This window comes from Oncorhynchus keta, chromosome 21 (genome assembly GCF_023373465.1).
Source record: "Oncorhynchus keta strain PuntledgeMale-10-30-2019 chromosome 21, Oket_V2, whole genome shotgun sequence".
Lineage (NCBI taxonomy): Eukaryota > Metazoa > Chordata > Actinopteri > Salmoniformes > Salmonidae > Oncorhynchus > Oncorhynchus keta.
In genome coordinates, this window is record NC_068441.1 from 21,241,157 (window position 1) to 21,264,327 (window position 23,171).

Consider the following 23,171-nt stretch of genomic DNA (forward strand, 5'->3'; position numbering starts at 1 on the left):
CACCAAGAACCTGATACTTAAATCTTTCTGAAAAGTATTTCAATGTATTAGACGTATGCATCCATAATCAAACAGCGCTCCCTGGTGGTTAAAGGAATATCCTACACACATGCAAAAAAATAAATATGGCATCTGGCTGAAGGGAAGACACGCTACCTCACTCTCCAACCAAGGTGCATGAATTCAGGAGCAAACTGAAGTGAAGAGGAAATTCAACTTTTGGGCAGTGTTTAGACAGGCAGCTGATCTTTTTTCCAGTAATTGGTCTTTCGACCAACCAGATCATTTTCCAAAGGTAATCTGATTGATCAAAAGTCCAACAAGATCAGAATTGAGCTGGCTTCGTAACAGCAGCCAGAGGTCAGTGGATTTAAGCTCTTAACATAAACAGCCCAAGAGTTGCTGAATTTCTTCACTTGTGACTGTAATCATGCCTGCAGCTTCCCTTCTATCTAGTATCCATGGGGCAAGATGCAGTGTCAAGTGATGTGGTAGTCAAGTCACTCCAGAGATGTGTTGACATGCCCCACACATTTACCTCAAGCACCCTCTAATTATTTTTATAAAGTAATACTTTATTGAACTTTCATTTTCCTCCACAAGTGAATGGATATCTCCTACATCATGGTTGGAATGCGAGATGAGGGTAGTATACTTTTGTCTATGCAAACCACACAGAGCAGTATTGGGTATTTGACCCTTGAGCGCCTTGAACTGCCTGATAAGAATGGCCAAGGAAAAAGGATTAAAGGCAATTAAGGTATAAGTTTAATATTTTTTTTTTTAAAGAATGCATATACAAAGAACAGACGTCAGACAAAGCATTTGGTTTTGCACCAAAACAACGACAGGTTATAATAATAACAATATAATAAATGACTTGGGCTGCATGTCAACCCAACTCTGAGCTACCAGTCAAATCAACCAATCACGATCCAGGTTTAACAGACACTGTCATTGGAAGGTTTAAATGAACTCCAATGAGTGTTTCTAGCTGGTGAGTCAGAGTTCAGCTGAGTTCCAGCCCCTAAAATGTAAAAGGAGAGGAAGTAACCTTTTTATAAAATCAAAAACTGAAAAGAAAAAAAAGATTTTGGTAAAAATATCTGGAGCCTACATTGACATGTGCCAGCTTACATCATTAAATCTGTTAACCAATCATCTCAGAGACCAGGGGCTCATCTACATGCATCACCAGCAGGTTCAACAACATTTCGACAACGTTAACACCATAGAATTAAAAGTAATAGAACAGACAAATCCCTCAGACCACAGATGTTTTTGAGGTACACATACAGTATCATGGCAGCACCACAGCATTGCCATTGCATCATGACAGTATGAAACACTGAGAAAGGCACAGAATTCTGATGTGGCACAGAAATCTGATTCAATAAGCATCAATTAATTAACAATCCAAATAGGTCATAAAATATGGCCGCAGGTGTACCTACTATAGAACGTTGCTTTGAACGGGGCATGTCAGCTCTACCAATTATAATTCTATGGTTACCATAACGTTCTGACAATGTTGGACCTTAGCAACACATTAAGCACACACCACTTGTTCTGCTAACACTGTTTATGTTCCCCGCTTCAAAAGGCAAATTCCTGCATCAAGACCCATTGCTACGGGATGCCTTTAGTTTAGATATTTAGTAATGCCAGTCCCTAATTTACACCTAGCCTCTTCCCCTACAGTACAGTCCTACAGTACAGTTCTGAAAGGATTGGATAGATAAGCAATATGGTAATAAAATGTTTCCCTATCCAGTTTATTAAGATCTACAAAAGTGCCCCGGGGGTCGGGCATATTTGAGAAATAAGTTTCTATGATCAGACTTCTGTTCTGTCATGTGGAGGGGAGACATTGGCAAAGAAAAAGGCTACTCTCAGCACTACTTCAGGTGGTTTTGGAGGTGGAGCAGCAGGATTGGGCACTTGAAGTGCTCATCAAGAGGGGTGGGGATTAATAATGCAGCAGCTATTTCAATTGGGGGTGGAGCATAGATCTTTCAGAACGGCTAACTGGCCAATGGCTGCAAAGACTGATGACTACGAGCCAATCGACATCACTGACAGGACAGGGCAAGATGTCAAAGACAGTTTAAAAGTCAAAGTTCAGTTTAGCCTGATTTCCTAAATCACCTATGAGAGTTGACACTTTTATGAGAGCCTATGTCACCTGTGTGTTGCCGGCATGGTTCAAACCCTTTGGATAGTAAAAAGGGACATGGTCTTGGCCTTCCCTTGAGTGCAGGGCTGAATCTCAGTCTATAGTTACTGCCTCTCCTTGTCTCCTTCCCTGAAGTTTAAAGTCAATGCTCAGTGGGCATCCATCATATTGCTTTCACTAACTTTACTGTGAGATCGGTGTAGATTAAGATGAGGAAGCCACTTTAGCCTACTGAGAGGCACTGATTACGCAGGACTGGGTTGTCTGTCACACATCTAAAGGCTTGTACTTACTGTTCTAACTGGAATAGGAGTGTGGCCATGATAGTCACGGTTACAAGCTGGGTTAGGTTCACTTCTGTCTCTCCATCCGTCGGCCCGCTGGTTTATTGCAGTCTAATCGGAAACTCGTTGTTTGTTTTTATACTTCGCTTCAGAGTAAATGGCTGTCAATCAGCCTTAGCAGAGCAAGGGATGGGATGGGCGGGTGAGGGGAGGGTGTGTGTGAAGTGGTGTAAATGTGTGTGAGGGATGGGGTCACTCATAGCAGCACACATTTGCGTTTCTTCTTGGGCTCGGGAGGCTCCAGCGCAGCCAGTATCGCCTCATCAAACACATTCTTTAGGCCTTTCTGTGGATACAAACAAACACACAGGCTCAATGAAGGGGCAGCATATACACACACGACCCATGAGAGCGTCCGCTGGATAAGAGCGTCTGCTAAATCACTAAACAACAAAAATTAAATGATCAATGACGGGACGGGGTAACACAGACACATGAAAGGGAAAAACAATAGCATGAATAGAGGAAGGCATTAAACAAAAAAACAAAGGGTTAAATGATCAAGTGCAAACAATACATAGCATTGGCAGAAATTAAAACCCAGGATACTTCATCTTCACAGACGGAGGTGAAAATGAAGTCAAGAGCAGTTGGGCATATGATCAACATGAATTCATTCATATCAAAGTGAGGAGCGTTCAAAACAAAGTCTGGGCAAACAAGAAAGTGGAGGTACGAGAGAACACGGGCTCAAAGAGACACATTCCATATCTCACACATACACACACAGTGGGAAGGGAAGTCAAATTAAACAACTACACCAAGCCAAACCACTCAAACAGTTTCACCAGATCACTAAAGAGCCTCTGTTAGCTGGAACTTCCCTTGGCTTGTGCTGATTAACGTGTAATTAGTTGGAGCAGCATGTTTCTGCGCTCACTGTTCGTTGGTAGAGCAGCTTAGGATAGGAAGGATGGCCTCAAGCCATGCAACGGGAGAGTGGTACAACACAGCTCTATGAGCAGAGTAGGAAGCCCCTGTATCCCTCTAAGGAAACTCAAGGAACCCTGTAGAAACAAACTATGGCAAGACATGTTTTACCTAGAGATCAGACTATTAAAAATTGGTCTAGGAGCCTATGTAGCAATATGACGCAGCACGATTGAGCTGCTATCCAGCTGTCCCCGTAGATGGAGGAAAAGACAGGCGGACAAAAAGGATAGCAATTTCAGTTGTCCTTTATTAATTCATGTCACAAATCATTTCACACGATTATATTAGCTTTTTATTTATTTTTACTGCCAAGATGGCTAGATATGAACTGCAGCAAATGGCACTACAGGGTGGTACATAGAGAGTTTGGCCTGTTAGAGCGGGATGGCATGGTGCTGCCTTGGAGGATTTCATTCAGGATGACTATTTGGTAGGGGTGTAACGGTTCATTAAACCCATAATTCGGTACAACGGAAAAACGAAATGCCATTCACAGCGTTCAGCAATCACAATGTTCCATTGTTTGTTGTGACTGGACATTGGTCATCCATTTATATATTCTTAATTCAATTTCTTTACTTAGATTTGTGTGTATTGGGTACATGTTGTGAGATTGTTAGATATTACTGCACTGTCGGAGCTAGAAAGACAAGCATTTCTCTACACCCACAATAACATCTGCTAAACACATGTATGTGACCAATACGATTTGATATGGATTGTTTTGTTGGACTTTTCACGTTTCCACTAATGCTGCATTTGTAACCATGTGGGAGGTAGGAATTTACCAGTTGTGAAGTCGTAAATACATGTGATTTGAACTCAGAGAAATGCAGATTGGCTTATGGCGAATAAGCTGTCAACCATAAACTAAAAGTACAGCTATCATGCTTGTAAACAGATTATGAAGGTCAAAAACCACATTAATAGATTGCCTTTTATAAAAAAAAATGTTTTAACTGCGGTTAGAGGCCATTTCCATAGTAGGTGACATCAGAGGTCACCATGTGGGAGAAGTGGGTGCTCATCGTACCCAATTAGTTCCCGGCTGTACCTCACAAAAGGAAAGTTTGAAATGTGCCAAATTTGGATTACAACACGTGCATCAGCTTTAGTTGATTTAATGGAAGACTGAAGTGTTTTTTCAGCTCAGATTCACTTAAGGGAAAGGGAGATACCTAGTCCGTTGTACAACAACGCATCTTCCACATTTAACCCGAGACAGCCCTCCGCAGCTCTGATTCAATCGACATCCAAGTCTTCTGCGCCCAGGGAACAATGGGATAACTGCCTTGCTCAGGGGCAGAACAGACTTTTTTTCCCTTGTCAGCTCAGGGATTAGATCCAGCAACCTTTCGGTTACTGGCCCAACGCACCTACCAGATGCCCTGAAGAGGCATATGCCTTCAACGTAGCATAGACATAGCCTATAGGCCTAGTGTTTTATTTTGTAAATATACGTTATATATTAATTCAGGTTCACAGTGCGGACCGAACCGAGGTTACCATGCCAAACAGTTAGGTATGAATACATGTACCATTACACCCCTACTATTTGGGTTCTAGCTCTAAATGGTTGCCTTTGCAAGTTTGGTTTTAAAGTTTTAAAATCCATGGTCTGCCATGGGTCAGTACTGCCCAAAAGGTTCCAACATGGCTGACGTGATATCATCAAAGAGCATTGTTGTAATGCTTCTTGGTTGAAATCGTGATGGCCAAACTGTTGCTCTGGCACAGCCCTAAATGTAAATGGTCAGACCGCAGGCTTGTCATACATCAGCAGTAGTACAAAAAACACATGAACATTAGGAATCATGGAGGCTTGTAGAATTGGTGCTTAAATCACAATGCTGTGGAGCCAAGTAAATAAGACACTCCCTTAACTCTGGACTCTCCAAATAATATAGCATGGGGAGGAGGAGAAACACTAACCAAAGGAGAAGAGACATGGGCTGTGTCTCAAATCACATGCAAACTCCCAGAAAGTACACTACTTTGTCCACTATGGTAACAGGATGTCATTTGAGATTTGCCCAGGGAGGATAAGTGATGGGATTAACCAAATCAAAACAGTCCTTCAGGCACAGTAAGGCCCATGAGGACAAGTAAACAAAAAGAGAAGGGAAGGAAGAGCAATGGGACACAATAGAAAGTAGCACTGTCATAACAGGGGAGTGGATACAGGGATTGCTTTAAGAGGTTCTGGGTTGGTTAAAACAACAGGTTTAAACTAAAAGTAAGCAGCAAACAATTTGAGAGAAAGGAGGAACGGATTTTAGAATATACAGCACTTCCTCTTTCTTTGCGTCTCTGGTGGCTCTAGGGCGGCTAGGATAGCTTCATCAAATACATTCTTCAGCCCTCGCTATAACGACAAAGGAGAAGGGAGAAAATGACAGCACAGTTAGCACAGCAAACAGAGAAAGAGGAGATGAGCAGAGAAGACAAGAAAAGAGGAGAGCCGAAGAGGCATTGGAGGAGAGATGGCAGTAGAGGCAAGAAGAACGTTAGGGCGAGTGAGGTTTGGAGAAAGAGTGCAGGCAACATTATGTAGAAAATGTAAGGACAGAGCATTAGGAGACTAGAGCGAGGACTAGAAGATGGATCTACTGTAAAACAACGTTGGTAGAGGAGATGAGGAAGCCTCTAGAGAGATACCGCCCTGTGAAATAGGAGAGGATGAGCTTGATAGAAGTTTCCGTGACCAACAGATCTAGGATCAGATTACCCTATACCCCCTGTTACAACCTTCACCATGTGGATAAAACATCTGACCCAGGTCCAATGGTTAGGGGCAACTTATGTTTTGCCTACTGGGGAGACAGTCAGTCACACAGGAAACAGGATATTGCATCAGCATCTGTTACGCCAGTGGAAGCTGGTCTAGAGAGAGGAAGGAAGGCGGCAAGACGACAGGCCAGTGTAGGAGAGAGACAAGATGGGGAGGGAGCGGGGACCTAAAACTAAACTGGGCCACAGCTCACATCCACTGGGACCCATTGTTTCCACAGTACAGCCCAACTCCCACCGCGTAACACCATCAGACAAGATGGCCGTATGAGATGGTGGTGATAGCTGTACTCCTCTTTGCAGCTTAGAAATGGACATCTCTGATATGCGCAATAGGGTGATAATGAGGACAATATTTTTCCATCTAAAAGGATTAATATAATATAGACTGTTTGCCAATCTGCTTTGTTTGACTACCAAGAGTTGTGTCACTGGTGCAGCTCAAGCACACCCCTGTACCACAAGCTGATGGAAAATGTTGAATTTTGGGTGTAAAAAAAAAAAAACTAACGCCTACAAACAACTTCAACAGACCAACTTTTTATCTGCAACTAAAAATACTGCACCTTCCTGAATGAGGACTGATAGACTGCAGACAGCAGCTGCTAAACACTTTAGAGTAGGGCAATATACATCTATACTTACCGTAAATCAATATGCATATTGACCGATTTCACCACTGTTTCTACTACTGTAGCGATTCAAAGGGAACAACCAGAGTGGGACTTGAACCAGAGACCATGTGGTTTCAAGGGTACCTAGTACCTTTGTGCCATAAAAGGTCTGGGTAAATCAAACACAGCGTATCAGGAATACACAGACCAGAGCATGCAGTCTACCCCACTTTCTTGTTTCTGTGAGCAGTGACAGATTATATAGGGCATCTATTCAGCTGAGCAGAGAGAACACTTACCTGCAGGTGGCCTGTGTAATTCTCTAGATTGAGTGAAGATGTGTGGCAGTGTCTCATGCGGTCTTACCTCGGTGAAGACAATGTTTTTTTGTGTGTGTATACAGTTGAAGTCGGAAGTTCACATACATCTTAGCCAAATACATGTAAACTTAGTTTTTCACTATTCCTGAAATTTAATCCTAGTAAACATTCCCCATCTTACATCAGTCATCATATTCCCCGTGGGTCAGAAGTTTACATACACTCAATTAGTATTTCGTAGCATTGCCTTTTAAAAATGGTTTAACTTGGGTCAAATGTTTCAGGTTGCCTTCCACAACCTTCCCACAATAAGTTGGGTGAATTTTGGCCCATTCCTCCTGACAGAGCTGGTGTAACCGAGTCAGGTTTGTAGGCCTCCTTGTTCACACGCCTTTTCAGTTCTGGCCACAAATGTTCTATAGGATTGAGGTCATGGCTTTGATGGCCACTCCAATACCTTGACTTTGTTGTCCTTAAGCCAGTTGCCACAACTTTGGAAGTATGCTTGGGGTCATTGTCCATTTGGAAGAGCCATTTGCAACCAAGCTTTAACTTCTTGACTGATGGCTTGAGATGTTGCTTTAATATATCCACATAATTGTCCTTCCTCATGATGCCATCTATTTTGTGAAGGGCACCAGTCAATCCTGCAGCAAAGCACTCTCACAACATGATGCTGCTTCACTGTTGGGGATGGTGTTCTTCGGCTTGCAAGCCTCCCCCTTTCTCCTCAAAACATGACAATGGTCATTATGGCCAAACAGTTATATTTTTGTTTCATCTGACCAGAGGGCATTTCTCCAAAAAGTACGATCTTTGTCCCCATGTGCAGTTGCAAACCGTAGTCTGCTTTTTTGTTTTATGGCGGTTTTTCAAGCAGTGGCTTCTTCCTTGCTGAGCGGCCTTTCAGGTTATGTCGATATAGGACTCCTTTTACTGTGGATATTGATACGTTTGTACCGGTTTCCTCCAGGATCTTCACAAGGTCCTTTGCTGTTGTCCTGGGATTGATATGCACTTCTCTAGGAGACAGAACGAGTCTCCTTCCTGAGCTGTATGACGGCTGCATGGTCCCATGGTGTTTATACTTGCGTACTATTGTTTGTAACAGATCAACATGGTACCTTTAGGGGTTTGGAAATGGCTCCCAATGATGAACCAGACATGTGGAGGTCTACAATTTTTTTTCTGAAGTCTTGGCTGATTTCTTTTGATTTTCCATGATGTCAAGCAAAGAGGCACTGAGTTTCAAGGTAGGCCTTGAAATACAAACACAGGTACACCTCCAATTGACTCAAATTATGTCAATTAGCCTATCAGAAGCTTCTAAAGCCATGACACCATTTTCTGGAATTTTGCAATCTGTTTAAAAGGCACAATCAACTTAGTGCATGTAAACTTCTGACCCACTGGAATTGTGATACAGTGAATAAGTGAAATAATCTGTCTGTAAAAAATTGTTGGAAAAATTACTTGTCATGAACAAAGTAGATGTCCTAACAGACTTGTCAAAACTATAGTTTCTTAACAAGAAATTTGTGGAGTGGTTGAAAAACAAGTTTTAATGACTCCAACCTACATGTATGTAAACTTTCCACTTCAACTGTACATGACCGGGGGTCACTGAGAAATGGGGGTCACTGAGAAATGTCCTTGTTTTTGAAAGAAAAGCCACTTTTAACCATTAAAATATCAAATTGAACAATAACAATGTGGACATTGTTAATCTTCTAAATGGCTATTGCAGCTGGAAACGGCAGAATTTTAATGGTTTATAATATATAATAATAATATATAATAATATATGCCATTTAGCAGACGCTTTTATCCAAAGCGACTTACAGTTATGTGTGCATACATTCTACGTATGGGTGGTCCCGGGAATCGAACCCACTACCCATGGCCTTACAAGCGCCATGCTCTACCAACTGTGCTACAGAAGGACCACTTGACTTGTTTATCTACATAAGCGTACAGAGGCCCATTATCAGCAACCAACACTCCTGTGTTCCAATGGCACGTTGTGTTAGCTAATCCAAGTTTATCATTTAAAAATGGCTAATTGATCATTAGAAAACCCTTCTGCAATTATGTGAGCACAGATGAAAACGGTTGTGCTGATTAACTTGGCTCTGTCATAACCTCACATGGTCTCTCCTATCATTGCTATGCAGACGACACACAATTAATCTTCTCCTTTCCCCCTTATGATGACCAGGTGGCGAATCGCATCTCTGCATGTCTGGCAGACATATCAGTGTGGATGACGGATCACCACCTCAAGCTGAACCTCGGCAAGACGGAGCTGCTCTTCCTCCCGGGGAAGGACTGCCCGTTCCATGATCTCGCCATCACGGTTGACAACTCCATTGTGTCCTCCTCCCAGAGCGCTAAGAACCTTGGCGTGATCCTGGACAACACCCTGTCGTTCTCAACTAACATCAAGGCGGTGGCCCGTTCCTGTAGGTTCATGCTCTACAACATCCGCAGAGTACGACCCTGCCTCACACAGGAAGCGGCGCAGGTCCTAATCCAGGCATTTGTCATCTCCCGTCTGGATTGCTGTTGGCTGGGCTCCCTGCCTGTGCCATTAAACCCCTACAACTCATCCAGAACGCCGCAGCCCGTCTGGTGTTCAACCTTCCCAAGTTCTCTCACGTCACCCCGCTCCTCCGCTCTCTCCACTGGCTTCCAGTTGAAGCTCGCATCCGCTACAAGACCATGGTGCTTGCCTACGGAGCTGTGAGGGGAACGGCACCTCAGTACCTCCAGGCTCTGATCAGGCCCTACACCCAAACAAGGGCACTGCGTTCATCCACCTCTGGCCTGCTCGCCTCCCTACCACTGAGGAAGTACAGTTCCCGCTCAGCCCAGTCAAAACTGTTCGCTGCTCTGGCTCCCCAATGGTGGAACACACTCCCTCACGACGCCAGGACAGCGGAGTCAATCACCACCTTCCGGAGACACCTGAAACCCCACCTCTTTAAGGAATACCTAGGATAGGATAAAGTAATCCTTCTCACCCCCCCCCCCCTTAAAAGATTTAGATGCACTATTGTAAAGTGGCTGTTCCACTGGATGTCATAAGGTGAATGCACCAATTTGTAAGTCGCTCTGGATAAGAGCGTCTGCTAAATGACTTAAATGTAAATGTAAAGCAGGAATAAAACTGACTTTTAGGCTAGTTGAGTATCTGGAGCATCTGCATTTGTGGGTTCGATTACAGGCTCAAAATGGCCAGAAACAAAGTACTTTCTACTGAAACTTGTCAGTCTATTCTTGTTTTGAGAAATGAAGGCTATTCTATGCGAGAAACAGCCAAGAAACTGAAGATCTTGTACAGCGCTGTGTACTACTCCCTTCACAGAACGGTGCAAATGGGCTCTAGCCTTTTAAAATTATAAACGTGGATTTAGCTAACATAACGTTCCATTGGAACACAGGAGTGATGGTTGCTGATCATCCGTTTCCAGCTACAATAGTCATTTACAACATTAACAAGGTGTACTTGATATTATTTTAACCTCTTGCTCCTACCTGGCACGCAGGCGTCCCATCTAGAGCTCTGGAAATGCAAATGCGCTACGCTAAATGCTAATAGTATTAGTTAAAACTCAAACGTTCATTAAAATTCACATGCAGGGTATTGAATTAAAGCTACACTCGTTGTGAATCCAGGCAACAAGTCAGATTTTTAAAATGCTTTTCGGCGAAAGCATGAGAAGCTATTATCTGATAGCATGTAACACCCCAAAAGACCCGCAGGGGACATAAACAAAATAATTAGCATAGTCGTCGCTACACAAACCGCACAAATAAAATATAAAACATTCATTACCTTTGACCATCTTCTTTGTTGGCACTCCTAGATGTCCCATAATCACTATTGGGTCTTTTTTTCGATTAAATCGGTCCATATATAGCCTAGATATCGATCTATGAAGACTATGATAAACGGGGAAAAAATAGCGTTTCATAACGTAACGTCATTTTTTAAAATTCAAAAAGTCGCCGATAAACTTTCACAAAACACTTCGAAATAATAATAATAATAATGCAACTTCAGGTATTAGTACACGTTAATAAGCGATAAAATTCATCAGGAGGCGATGTCAATTCTATAGGTGTCCGTCTCAAAAAAATGTCTGGAGAGAGCTCGACCAAAACATCCGGTCGGAGACCGGAGGGAATCGGTTCCCTTGATTCGGTATGACCAAGAATCAAAGCTGAATCAAATGACAAGACTCTAGACAACGTGTGGAAGCTGTAGGCACTGCAACCTCGGCCACATTTAATTCGGTTCACTTTGAACAATTCCTGGAAGTCGCGCATGGATATTTATTTCCATTTTCAGTGATCAGATTTTCCTGCACTTTTCGATGAAACGCATGTTCTCTTATAGTCACAGCCGTGATTTAACCAGTTTAGAAACGACTGAGTGTTTTCTATCCACACATACTAATCATATGCATATACTATATTCCTGGCCTGAGTAGCAGGGCGCTGAAATGTTGCGCGATTTTTAACAGAATGTTCGAAAAAGTAGAGGTTCGACTTAACAGGTTAATGGACCCCAAAAAAAATGTTTTCTTTCAAAAACAAGGATATTTCAAAGTGACCCCAAACTTTTTAACGGTAGTGTGTGTGTACATATGTGGAAGTGAGGTGGCTGGGGTGTGTTGCGTACGCGTGTCTGTGTGGGATTGTATGAGAGTGTCTGGTCTTACCTGCGTGAGAGCTGAGCACTCAACGTATTTGACAGCCTTGAGGTCTCTGGCCAGTTTCTCTGCCGTCTCAGGAGTGATGGGCTTCTGCTTGTTCTTGGCCAACTTCTCTATGGTGGACGGGTCGTCTCGCAGATCTATCTGAGTCCCCACCAACAGGAACGGGGTCTTTGGACAGTGATGGGTGATCTCTGGAACCCACTGGAACACACACACAGGTTAGAGTGTGAGTGATATGTGGAGGAGGGAGAGACTAGAAGAGAGGCAGAAGGAGGATATGAGAAGAGGGGGAGCATAGACCCACCTTTTCTTTTACGTTTTCGAAGGAAGAGGGGGATACGACGGAGAAACAGACAAGGAAGACGTCTGTCTGGGGGTAACTCAGAGGCCGTAACCTGTCATAGTCCTCCTGACCTGGAGAGAAAACAAACGTTACACACACACACCTGGAATGCAACATGCGTTCAAACTTTTGTTAGGTACACTCTAAAACACAAGCACTTCGATGCACACACACCGACACACACAATTAAAGGGACTTTAGTGTCAGTATTCAGGCTGTCCAGAAAAGGCAGGGTGTGTCTGAGCAGACTGAGGCAGAGTCAAACCTCTCCACTGTATAGAAACCAAGACTAACACCAGTCTAAAATAGCAAGGACACACACACACACGTGTGTAGAACGCAGCTGTTGAGAGGCTGTTTCTATAACAATACCAGTCCCTTTACTACAGCTTAGTGAACCTAGCTACCCTTAGTGATCAGTAGGACACACACGATGAGACAGGGCATTGAAGAGGAGCATACTTTACCTGCAGTGTCAAACAACCCCAGGGTGTAGGGCTCCCCTCCTATCATTACAGTTACAGCATAGTTGTCAAACACCTGCAACAGAGAGAGAGGGGAAGGGTAGAGAGCAAGGGGGAGGGCAAGGGGGAGGGGGGGGGTTTGAGACAGTGTGTGAGTGTCAGTGTGAGTGTCAGTGTGCATAAAGTACTTACCGTGGGTACGTATTCAGAGGGGAACTTGTTTGTGGTGTAGGAGATGAGCAGACAGGTTTTACCCACAGCTCCATCCCCCACCACAACACATTTGATCGTCTGCATAGCTGTGCTTTAGAATCCTCTTTACTCATTCAAGATCTAGAGAGAAAAGGGGAGAGAAAGATTAGTGACGGTCAGATAGAGCCGTGGGGGTAGCTAGTAGTGTCAAAACAGGCTAACAGGAGCACTCCTGAGCACCCTGTTTAAACTATTCTAAAATAAGATGAAACTTGAATGAAAATTCAATTGCAGTGTTTTCCACAAGCACATGGAGTAGCCTGCCAATTAGAAAAAGTAGCCAGCCTATTTTGGTAGCCTCTGGTCCATTCAAATGCTAGATTGTATTTTCAACCAGCAACTCAGGAAATAACACTTGATAAAAAAATATAATACATTTTTTTAAAATCACACTTTAGTGTTACTTTCATCAGCTGTTTTACAATATAAAATAAAAAAAGAACAAATGTGTTTTGGCTGCACTGGGCCTTTAAAGAATCCTGTAGGAGTCTGCTGACTTACCAGGCTTTAAGCTTCCTTTGAAGATGCATTTTCTCAGCTACAGTGCCTTCGGAAAGTATTCAGACCATTTAACTTATTCCACATTTTGTTATGTTACAGCATTATTAAAATTTATTTTTTTAAGTCCCCTCATCAACCCACACACACAAAGTGCATAATGACAAAGCAAAAACTGTTTTTTGGTGTTTTTTTTACTTTAGCAAATCTATTAAAACGAATACCTTATTTAATTAAGTATTCAGACCCTTTGCTATGAGACAACAGAGCTCAGGTGAATCCCGTTTCCATTGATCATCCTTGAGATGTTTCTACAACTTAATTGGAGTCTACCTGTGGTAAATTCAGTTGATTGGACATGATTTGGAAAGGCACACACCTGTCTATATAAGGTCCCACAGTTGACAGTGCATGTAAAAAATAAAAACCAGGCAATGAGGTTGAAGGAATTGTTCGTAGAGCTCAGGGACAGGATTGTGTCGAGGCACAGATCTGGGAAAGCATAGCAAAAAATATCTGCAGCATCGAAGGTCCCCAAGAACACAGTGCCTCCATTATTCTTAAATGGAAAAAGTTTGCAACCTCCAAGACTCTTCCTAGAGTTGGCTGCACAGCCAAACTGAGCAATCGGGGGAGAAAGGCCTTGGTCAGGAGGTGACCAAGAACCTGATGGTCACTCGGACAGAGCTTCAAGGGTCCTCTGTGGAGATGGGAGAAACTTCCAGAAGGACAACCATCTCCGCAGCACTCCACCAAATCAGGCCTTTGTGGTAGAGTGGCCAGACTGAAGCCACTCCTCAGTAAAAAAAGGACTGACCATGAGAAACAAGATTCTGGTCTGATGAAACAAAGTTAATTCTTTGGCCTGAATGCCAAGTGTCACGTCTGGAGGACACCTGGCACCATCCCTACGGTGAAGCAGGGTGGTGTCAGCGTCGTGCTGTGAGGATGTTTTTCAGCGGCAGGGACTGGGAGACTAGTCTGGATCGATGGAAAGATTAACGGAGCAAAATACAGAGATGCCTTGATGGAAACCTGCTGAACAGCGCTCAGGACCTCAGACTGGGGGCGAAGGTTCACCTTCCAACAGGACAACGACCCTAAGCACACAGCCAAGACGACACAGGAGTGGCTTCAGGACAAGTCCCTGAATGTCCTTGAGTGGCCCAGCCAGAGCCTGGACTTGAACCAAATCAAACACCTCTGGAGAGACCTGAAAATAGCTGTGCAGCAACACTCCCCATCTTACCGGACAGAGCTTGAGAGGATTTCCAGAGAAGAATGGGAGGAACACTCCAAATACAGGTGTGCCAAGCTTGTAGCGTCATACCCAAGAAGACTTGAAGCATCTTTGGCAGCGATTACAGCCTCAACAAAGTACTGAGTAATGGGTCTGAATACATATACAGTTGAAGTTGGAAGTTTATACACTAAATTGACTGTGCATTTAAACAGCTTGGACAATTCCAGAAAATGATTTAGAAGCTTCTGATAGGCTAATTGACATAATTTGAGTCAATTGGAGGTGTACCTGTGGATGTATTTCAAGGCCTACCTTCAAACTCAGTGTCTCTTTGCTTGAAATCATAGGAAAATAAAAATAAATCAAAGACCTCAGAAAAAAAAAAATTGTAGACCTCCACAAGTCTGGTTTATATTTGGGGAAAATTTCCGAACGCCTGATGGTACCACATTCACTCAAAGATGCATATCGTTCAGTCTAGCGGAAGAGGGCTCAGCATACTTTTCTCAGACTAGCAAACTGAAAAGTAGAAAAAGTACCTGGCTGAAAATGACTAATCTGCTGTATAGCCAACTGCCAGCGCTAGTGTAAAAAAACTAAATTGTCTTCATTCACATTCATTCCAAGCACTGTGGTTGGACTGCGACTGAGGTAGTGACAACATACTGTCCCCTAAATGAACACGAGTACCAGAGTTGAGGAAGATGACCGGTTGAGATCCTGATGTGCTGAAGGGTTAACCCTAACCCTAACCCTACTCCTAACCCTAACCCAGTTAAAAAGGTGAGACAGAGCTCTGCAGAGTCTGCCTGCCAGTTGGGATGTGCACAGTTATTTGAATATCAGTGTTAGTATTCAAATACTTGTAGGAGTATTCATTTGTGAAAAATGTGTTACATAAGGGTAAAGAGAGACATTTAAAATTACTTTTATTAAATTCACTTCAGTGTAGTTAAGACCACCGCATGACCCATAAAAAGAATGGTATCCTTCACGTGTGTCGCTTGTTTATGTTGGCAAATCAAAGCGGAAGAGGAGTACAAGTTCACTAATGCAATGCAAGATGGAATACAATTACAGAATTAAAAGTTAGCTAAAAGGAGGACTAGGCTACAATGAGCAACCCAACAGGTAGGCTGTTTTATCTGAATGGCATTGGGAAAAAAGCAGAGCATGTGCCCTCAATAAGCCTAGCTAGCTACTCTAGGCTACTCCATGCAAGACAGGCATGGTTATATGGGATGATAAACAATAGTGGTTGCTACAAGTTCTCTAGTTTTGCTGTAGTCAAGTTCCCTTAGAGAGTCTCTCTCCCTCAGTCTGCTCGGCACATATGCCGACCAATACCCTCCGCAGCTGTAGCAATAGTGCACAAGTCTCATCTTTGCGCAGTAGCGCTCAGGTTAAAACAAATTTTAAAAAATAAAATGTTTTGAATATCTGACAAAAAGTCCTGATACTATTTGAAGTCAAATGATTTCAAACACCCATCCCTTCCTGCCAGTCACAATTCAACTAAGCTTGGGCAGTATACCGGGCAGTATACCGGGCAGTATACCGGGCAGTATACCGGGGTATTTGGAAATAGCCACAGGGTGGTTTTTCAAATCAATTTGAAGATTTGTAGCTACTTTAAGTAAAATACTTAGTCAACTTCTGCAATACACGTTAGGAGATAAGGACTGCGTTCTTCATTTCACCCATCACAATTTTTCATCATGACACTTACCGGTAGTTCTCAGTCGTGAGGTGTTTGTTTACAAGGTCACAATGACGAGACCAGAGCCTTGAGTGAGTCACTTTTATTCAGCACGCACCAGGTGATCGCGTTACAGTATGGAATTCACAACCAAATGTTCGCCCGCTAGATATCTTAGCTATTAAGTTAACCGTGTAAAAATGTGCTAAATTCTCTGTAGTGGTGCATTAGGTTTGCTAATTTAGTAGCTAGTTAGCCATCTAGCTAAGTGGGTAGCTTCTTCCAAAAATCAAGCTTCACATGACAGCAGAGAATCTCTCTCTGCTTTTTAGCATTTAATTAGCATGCTCTATGGGATTTTACATGTACTTGTTAGCATTGCTAACATTTGGATTACAAAGGCGGAGTGGGGTATCCTGGTATGGCACAAGATTGGTATGTAGGTATGACAATCTGGATACCACCCAAGCCTATATTACACAACACTCTCCCCCATTGTCTTCTGAACTATCACTCACATGCTGGTTACATAAACTACCTACATCTCCCTCTATTTCGCTACCCTCACACACACCTCGCTGAATACACACTCCATCTCATTACACACACACACACACACCTTACTCATTACATAAACGCTGCTTTCATTACACACTCCCTCTGTCCACCTCTCATCCTCTTTATCTTGTCACGGAGACAAAATCTCAGTACAGTTTGAAATAACTGTTGGTTAAGTAGTACAACAGTGATTATTGGATGCCTAACACCCAGAGATCTCCTGTTCAATAGCCGTGTAAGGCCCGGTCTGTAAAACAACCCCTTGCACGGGACAAACTCTTCTGCATTATGGGGATGGCTTTAATAGCATTCAAATGGGTTGAATGGAACTCAGGAATATTGCTTATCCATTCATCTGATAGATCTGGGTGATGGGAAGGGACAGGGGCCTGTACTGCAACTATACATCACACCTCCAGACACTGCCCTAATGGAGAGAACTGAGACAAGGACATTTGGGTAATTTAAATAGAGTAGTGTTCTTCACACATACACAGCAGAGCTGAGCTGCTGGCATAGAAAAATGGGCTCTGTCAGTGAGATGGAGAACACAGGGTTTTGTGAGGCTAGAGAAAACACATTGATCTTTATAGTTTATCCATCTACTCTGTACCCATAGACTGAACAAACCCACGGTCACAATATTGCTGACATTTTCTGTTTTACTGGGAGGGGTGGGAATCAGTAAGCACAGAGAGGAACGGGGAAGAAACAGTTTTCCTTGAGAAAAAAAAAACAATCAAACTGAACGTTGGACACTGATGACAGCTCGACCTACATGATGCACACTAACATCTAGAAGCAAAATCAATCTCATATTTACACATGCACAGAAAACTACACTGTCAGAGGTTATTGGCACAACACATTTGAATTAGCCTAAATTGTTGTTCTCCCACTTTGAGCCAGGCTGTCCTCTAGCCCAGGGAAACAGGCTGAATCCTCAGCCAAGTTGCATTAATAGTGTGACAGAAGACCATTTACACCCACCCGCCGTACTATTGCTCGCCCTCCATCCGCCCTCTGACCAGCCAGCCTTCCCCTCCCCCTCCCCGTGCAGACAGTGGGTCACTGCGGCTTTAAGCTGAGGCATAACGTCATCGGTTTAGAAGCGCTGCACAGCATAGCACAGCTCAATCAGCACACATAGCTAGATCACAACAACGCACAGCATAGAACTCAAAGCCACTCACTGACATCTCACAAAAGTGATTCAGAGTACCCTGCAGCAGGTGATAACAGACACTGCCACAATGACCGTATAATCGTGTAACAGATGGTTATGATGAAGACAGTCATGAAAATAAGAACCATCATAATGGTTAGGGAACAAAAATAAAAATGGGTGGAACGAACAGCTGACAGAATTGCCAGGCATTGTTGTTGAGTCAATTTCTGCGGTAACTTTCGGTTACTGGCCCAGTGCAAATACAAACGTGATTTTCTTGGCAATAGGTAGCCTAGTGGTTAAGCGTGTTGGGCCAGTAACCGAAAGGTCACTAGTTCGAATCCCCGGGCAGACTAGGTTAAAAATCTGTCAATGTGCCTTTGAGCAAGGCACTTAACCCTAATTGCTCCTGTAAGTTGCTCTGTATACAAGAGTCTGAATGCTTAAAATGTAAAAATATGGTGAATGTTTAATACAATACTTTAAAAAAATGGATTAAATTGAAACTGTCTATGCTAGTGAGACAATACCCCACCCATAATGTCAAAGTGGAATGTTTTTTTAGATTATGCTTTTATTAAAAATGAAGTCAAGTATTCAACCCCTTTGTTATGGCAAGCCTAAATACGTTCAGGAGTAAAAATTCGCTAAGAACAAGCCACATAAGTTGCATGGGCTGTGTGCAATAGTGTTTAACATGATTTTCGAATGACTACCCCATCTCTGTACTCCACACAACTACTTGTAATGTCCCGCAATTGAGTAGTGAATTTCAAAACAGAATCAACCAAAGACCAGGGATGTTATTCAATGCCTCACAAAGGGAACCTATTGGTAGATGGGTAATAAAGGGGGCAAAAGCAGACATTGAACATCCCTTTGAGCATGGTGAAGTAGATTACACTTTGGATGGTGTATCAATACATCCAGTTACTACAAAGATACAGGCACCCTTCCTAACTCAGTTGCCGGAGAGGAATGAAACCGCTCAGGGATTTCACCATGAGGTCAATGGTGACTTTAAAACAGGTACAGTTTAATGGCTGTGAGAAGAAAACTGAGGATGGAGCAACAACATTGTAGTTACTCCACAATACTAACCTAAATGACAGAGTGAAATTGAAGCCTGTACAAAATAAAAATCTTCCAAAACATGCATCATGTTGGCAATAAACTGCAAAAAAAGTGGCAAAGAAATTACCTTCGTGTCCTGATTACAAAGCATTATGTTCAGGGAAAATATGTCACTGAGTACCACCTCATATTTTCAAGCATTGTGGTGGCTGCATCATGTTATGGGTATACTTGTCAATGGCAAGGACAAAAAATTAACTTATTAGAACTAAGCACGGGTAAAATCCTAGAGGAAAACATGGTTCAGTCTGCTTTCCAACAGACACTGGGAGACAGATTAACCTTTCAGCAGGACATTAACCTAAAACATGGCTAAATCTACACAAGCTGATTAGCAAGATGACATTGAATGTCACCTTGACAGAGCTTGAAGAATATTAAAAAAATGCACATCTTAAGAGAAACCTACACAGCTTTAATCGTGGCGAAATGTGATGAACATGCATTGACTCAGGGGTGTGAATACTTATGCAAATGAGATATTTCTGCATTTCATTTTCAATACATTTCTAAAAACATGCTCTCACATAGGGTATTGTGTGTAGATGGGTGAGAGAAAAAATGCAATCCATTTTGAATTCAGGCTCTAACAACAAAATGTGGAAGAGGTCAAGGCGTAGGAATACTTTCTGAAGGCACTGTATAGGCTATATTTCCTCTTTGTGAAAATGATAATCCCTTTTAGTGTAAGAGCGGTTTGAAAAGACCTAACACTTCAGCCTGTTTTGGTGCTAAATTAGTTAGATCAGTAAGTGAGCTCGAATCCTCTCTACCAATAACGGCTAAACTCAACAAAAAAATTTTCAGCAAAATTAACATGTGTAAATATTTGTATGAACATAAGATTCAACAAAAACTGAACAGCTTCCACAGACATGTGACTAACAGAAATGGAATAATGTGTCCCTGAACAAAGGGACACAAATCAAAAGTAACAGTATCTGGTGTGGCCACCAGCTGCATTAAGTACTGCAGTGCATCTCCTCCTCATGGACTGCACCAGATTTGCTAGTTCTTGCTGTGAGATGTTAGCCCCACTCCTCCACCAAGGCACCTGCAAGTTCCCGGACATTTCTGGGGGGGAATGGCCCTAGCCCTCACCCTCCGATCCAACAGGTCCCAGACGTGCTCAATGGGATTGAGATCCAGGCTCTTCACTGGCCATGGCAGAACACTGAAATCAGCCATTCTGCTCGTTCTGTGAGTGGTGGCAATGTCATGCTGGAGAGTCATGTCAGGATGACCCTGCAGGAAAGGTACCACATAAAGGAGGAGGATGTCTTCCCTGTAACGCACGGCGTTGAGATTGCCTGCAATGACAACAAGCTCAGTCCGATGATGCTGTGACACACCACCCCAGACCATGAAGGACCCTCCACCTCCAAATTGATCCCGCTCCAGAGTACAGGCCTCGGTGTAACGGTCATTCCTTCGACTATAAACACACATCTGACCATCACCCCTGATGAGACAAAAGCATGACTCATCAGTGAAGAGCACTTTTTACCAGTCCTGTCTGGTCCAGCGACGGTGGGTTTGTGCCCATAGGCGACATTGTTGCCGATGTTGTCTGGTGAGGACCTGCCTTACAACAGCCCTACAAGCCCTCAATCCAAACTCTCAGCCTATTGCAGACAGTCTGAGCACTGATGGAGGGATTGCGCATTCCTGGTGTAACTCAGGCAGTTGTTTTTGCCGCCATCCTGTACCTGTCCTACAGGTGTGATGTTTGGATGTACCGATCCTGTGCAGGTGTTGTTACACGTGGTCTGTCACTGAGAGGACGATCAGCTGTCTGTCCTGTCTCCCTGTAGCGCCGTCTTAGGAGTCTCACTGTACGGACATTGCAATTTATTGCCCTGGCCACATCTGCAGTCCTCATGCTTCCTTGCAGCATGCCTAAGGTACGTTCACACAGATGAGCAGGGACCCTGGGTATCTTTCTTATTGTGTTTTCAGAGTAGAAAGGCCTCTTTAGTGTCCTACGGTTTCATAACTGACCTTAATTGCCTACTGTCTTAACGACCAATCCACATGTGCATGTTCATTAATTGTGTATGGTTCATTGAACAAGCTTGGGAAACAGTGTTTAAACCCTTTACAATGAAGATCTTTTAAAAAAAAAATGTATATACAAATTATTTCTTTTTTTGCCGAGTTTAGTTTTCAGCTTCCCCCTCCACACTCAGACCACTCCCAGATAGTCCTAGCAATATTCTTGCTTGAGAAATGTCTTTGCTAAGAAGCATTGTTTTTAAATTAAAAATAAACAAAAATCACAGTAAGGTACTTAATTGTTACGAGAAAAACATCTGCACTGGACCTTTAACAATATGATATAGCTTTGTTGCTCCTTCCTGAAAAAGTTGTAGCAAATTAGTCATTGGTTGCTGCTGCAGCAGCACACACATAAATATAATCAATAAAACAGGCTTGGAACCCCAATCCCTGGAAATTTTACTGGTAAAGTCATGGGTACACTCGCAAAGGCTGCCTGGTGTTGTGGTGCAATAATTTTTCATGCGAATATAGAAAATTAATTCAAACGTTTACTGATGTGGCTCATGCAATGGAATGTATTTTTGTTTACATGTCAGTTGAGTTGAAATCAACAAGTCACAGCACATATTGGAAGGGTACACTTCCTGCTCTGCTCCTAGGTTGTTATCTTCAACCTAGTTTTACACCTATAGGTACACTCGCAATGCTCGCTAGTCCACCCATTATGCCATCATTGACTTGAATGGGGATGGCCATTCTATATTTCTACAGCAGCACATGGTCAACCTGTGCATGAAAAAAAAGTAAAATAGCTATTTTCCTAATTAAACTACTTTCAAATGTACCTTGAATGCATGCATGTATTTTGAAGTACAGACTACAGGTGGCCTTCCAAATGTAATATTATTGTTGCTACAACATGGGATACAAAGTCTCAAAATAAGGCTCTTCACATCACATCGGTCCTCCTGTGTTTATGACCAAGTTGGAAGGTTAATTTAACAATAGCAAATAAATACAAAATAATTGTCCATTGAGTGCTAGTATGCAAAATTATAATCTAGTGAAGAGAGAACGCTGATTTGGACAGGCAGTGTCACGTTCGTAAAATTTTTGAATTAAAAGTTAATGTAGCAGCATTTCCAGTATGATTGTATGCAAATGTTCTATGCAAAGCTATCTTTCATAAAGGGTTTAGGTGATGTGTAGCCGGTTGCCTTTCTCTGTCAGTAAGGATGCTTCATAACATGATCATGATAAAATGCGATAATGATAAAATGTTAATGTACTTCCTACTGCTTCTGAAGTGTGTTTATGTTAACAAGCACGCAATCTTAATCTGTGAGATTGTGAGTGCACCCAAAATGGATCATTCTCATATGAACTGCAATGCATTATGCTAACCGGAGCATTTTTTTATTTAACCAGGTAGGCCAGTTGAGAACAAGTTCTCATTTACAACTGCGACCTGGCCAAGATAAAGCAAAGCGACACAGAGTTACATTGAATAAACAAACATACAGTCAATAACACAATAAAAAAGTCTATATACAGTGTGTGGAAATGAGGTAAGATTAGGGAGGTAAGGCAATAGACAGACCATAGTGGCAAAACAATTACAATTTAGCATTAACACTGGAGTGACAGATGTGCAGAAGATGAATGTGCAAGTAGAGATACTGGGGTGCAAAAGAGCAGCAGAAAAATGGAAAGAAAGGCAGCCAAAAGAGAAGTTGGCTTTGGGGATTATCTGTGAAATATACCTGCCTGCCGGAGCACGTGCTACAAGTGGGTGCTGCTATGGTTACCAGTGAAGGGGGTAAACAATGCAGCAACCTTTTTAGCTGTGGCAAAACAGAGATGCCTGAATATACAGATGAAGCTGATTACATTGGACAAGACAGCAGACT

General features: G+C 42.7%; 2 protein-coding genes across 5 annotated transcripts in view; one reads left to right on the plus strand and one right to left on the minus strand.

Moving 5' to 3' along the window:
* LOC118400238 (dnaJ homolog subfamily C member 11) overlaps positions 1-20,938 on the plus strand; it is a 288,373-nt gene extending 267,435 nt beyond the window's left edge. Inside the window, exon 17 of one of the 2 annotated variants that reach the window (XR_008074242.1) lies at positions 14,533-20,938. The gene's annotated coding sequence lies outside the window, so the exon portion shown is untranslated. Of the gene's footprint in view, positions 1-13,732; positions 14,070-14,532 lie in introns of those variants that run through there. The other variant, XR_008074243.1, reaches the window with a different exon arrangement.
* The window catches only part of LOC118400245 (cell division control protein 42 homolog), a 39,065-nt gene continuing 16,639 nt past the window's right edge, over positions 746-23,171 (minus strand). Inside the window, exons 1-6 of one of the 3 annotated variants that reach the window (XM_035796907.2) lie at positions 13,462-13,507; positions 12,901-13,041; positions 12,712-12,784; positions 12,206-12,315; positions 11,905-12,102; positions 746-2,806 (exon numbers count right to left, since the gene is read on the minus strand). In XM_035796907.2, coding sequence (XP_035652800.1) covers positions 2,717-2,806; positions 11,905-12,102; positions 12,206-12,315; positions 12,712-12,784; positions 12,901-13,005 — 576 coding nt within the window. In that variant the 5' untranslated portion in view covers positions 13,006-13,041; positions 13,462-13,507 and the 3' untranslated portion in view covers positions 746-2,716. Of the gene's footprint in view, positions 2,807-3,680; positions 5,819-11,904; positions 12,103-12,205; positions 12,316-12,711; positions 12,785-12,900; positions 13,042-13,461; positions 13,508-23,171 lie in introns of those variants that run through there. The other 2 variants (XM_052473465.1, XM_035796906.2) reach the window with 2 other exon arrangements.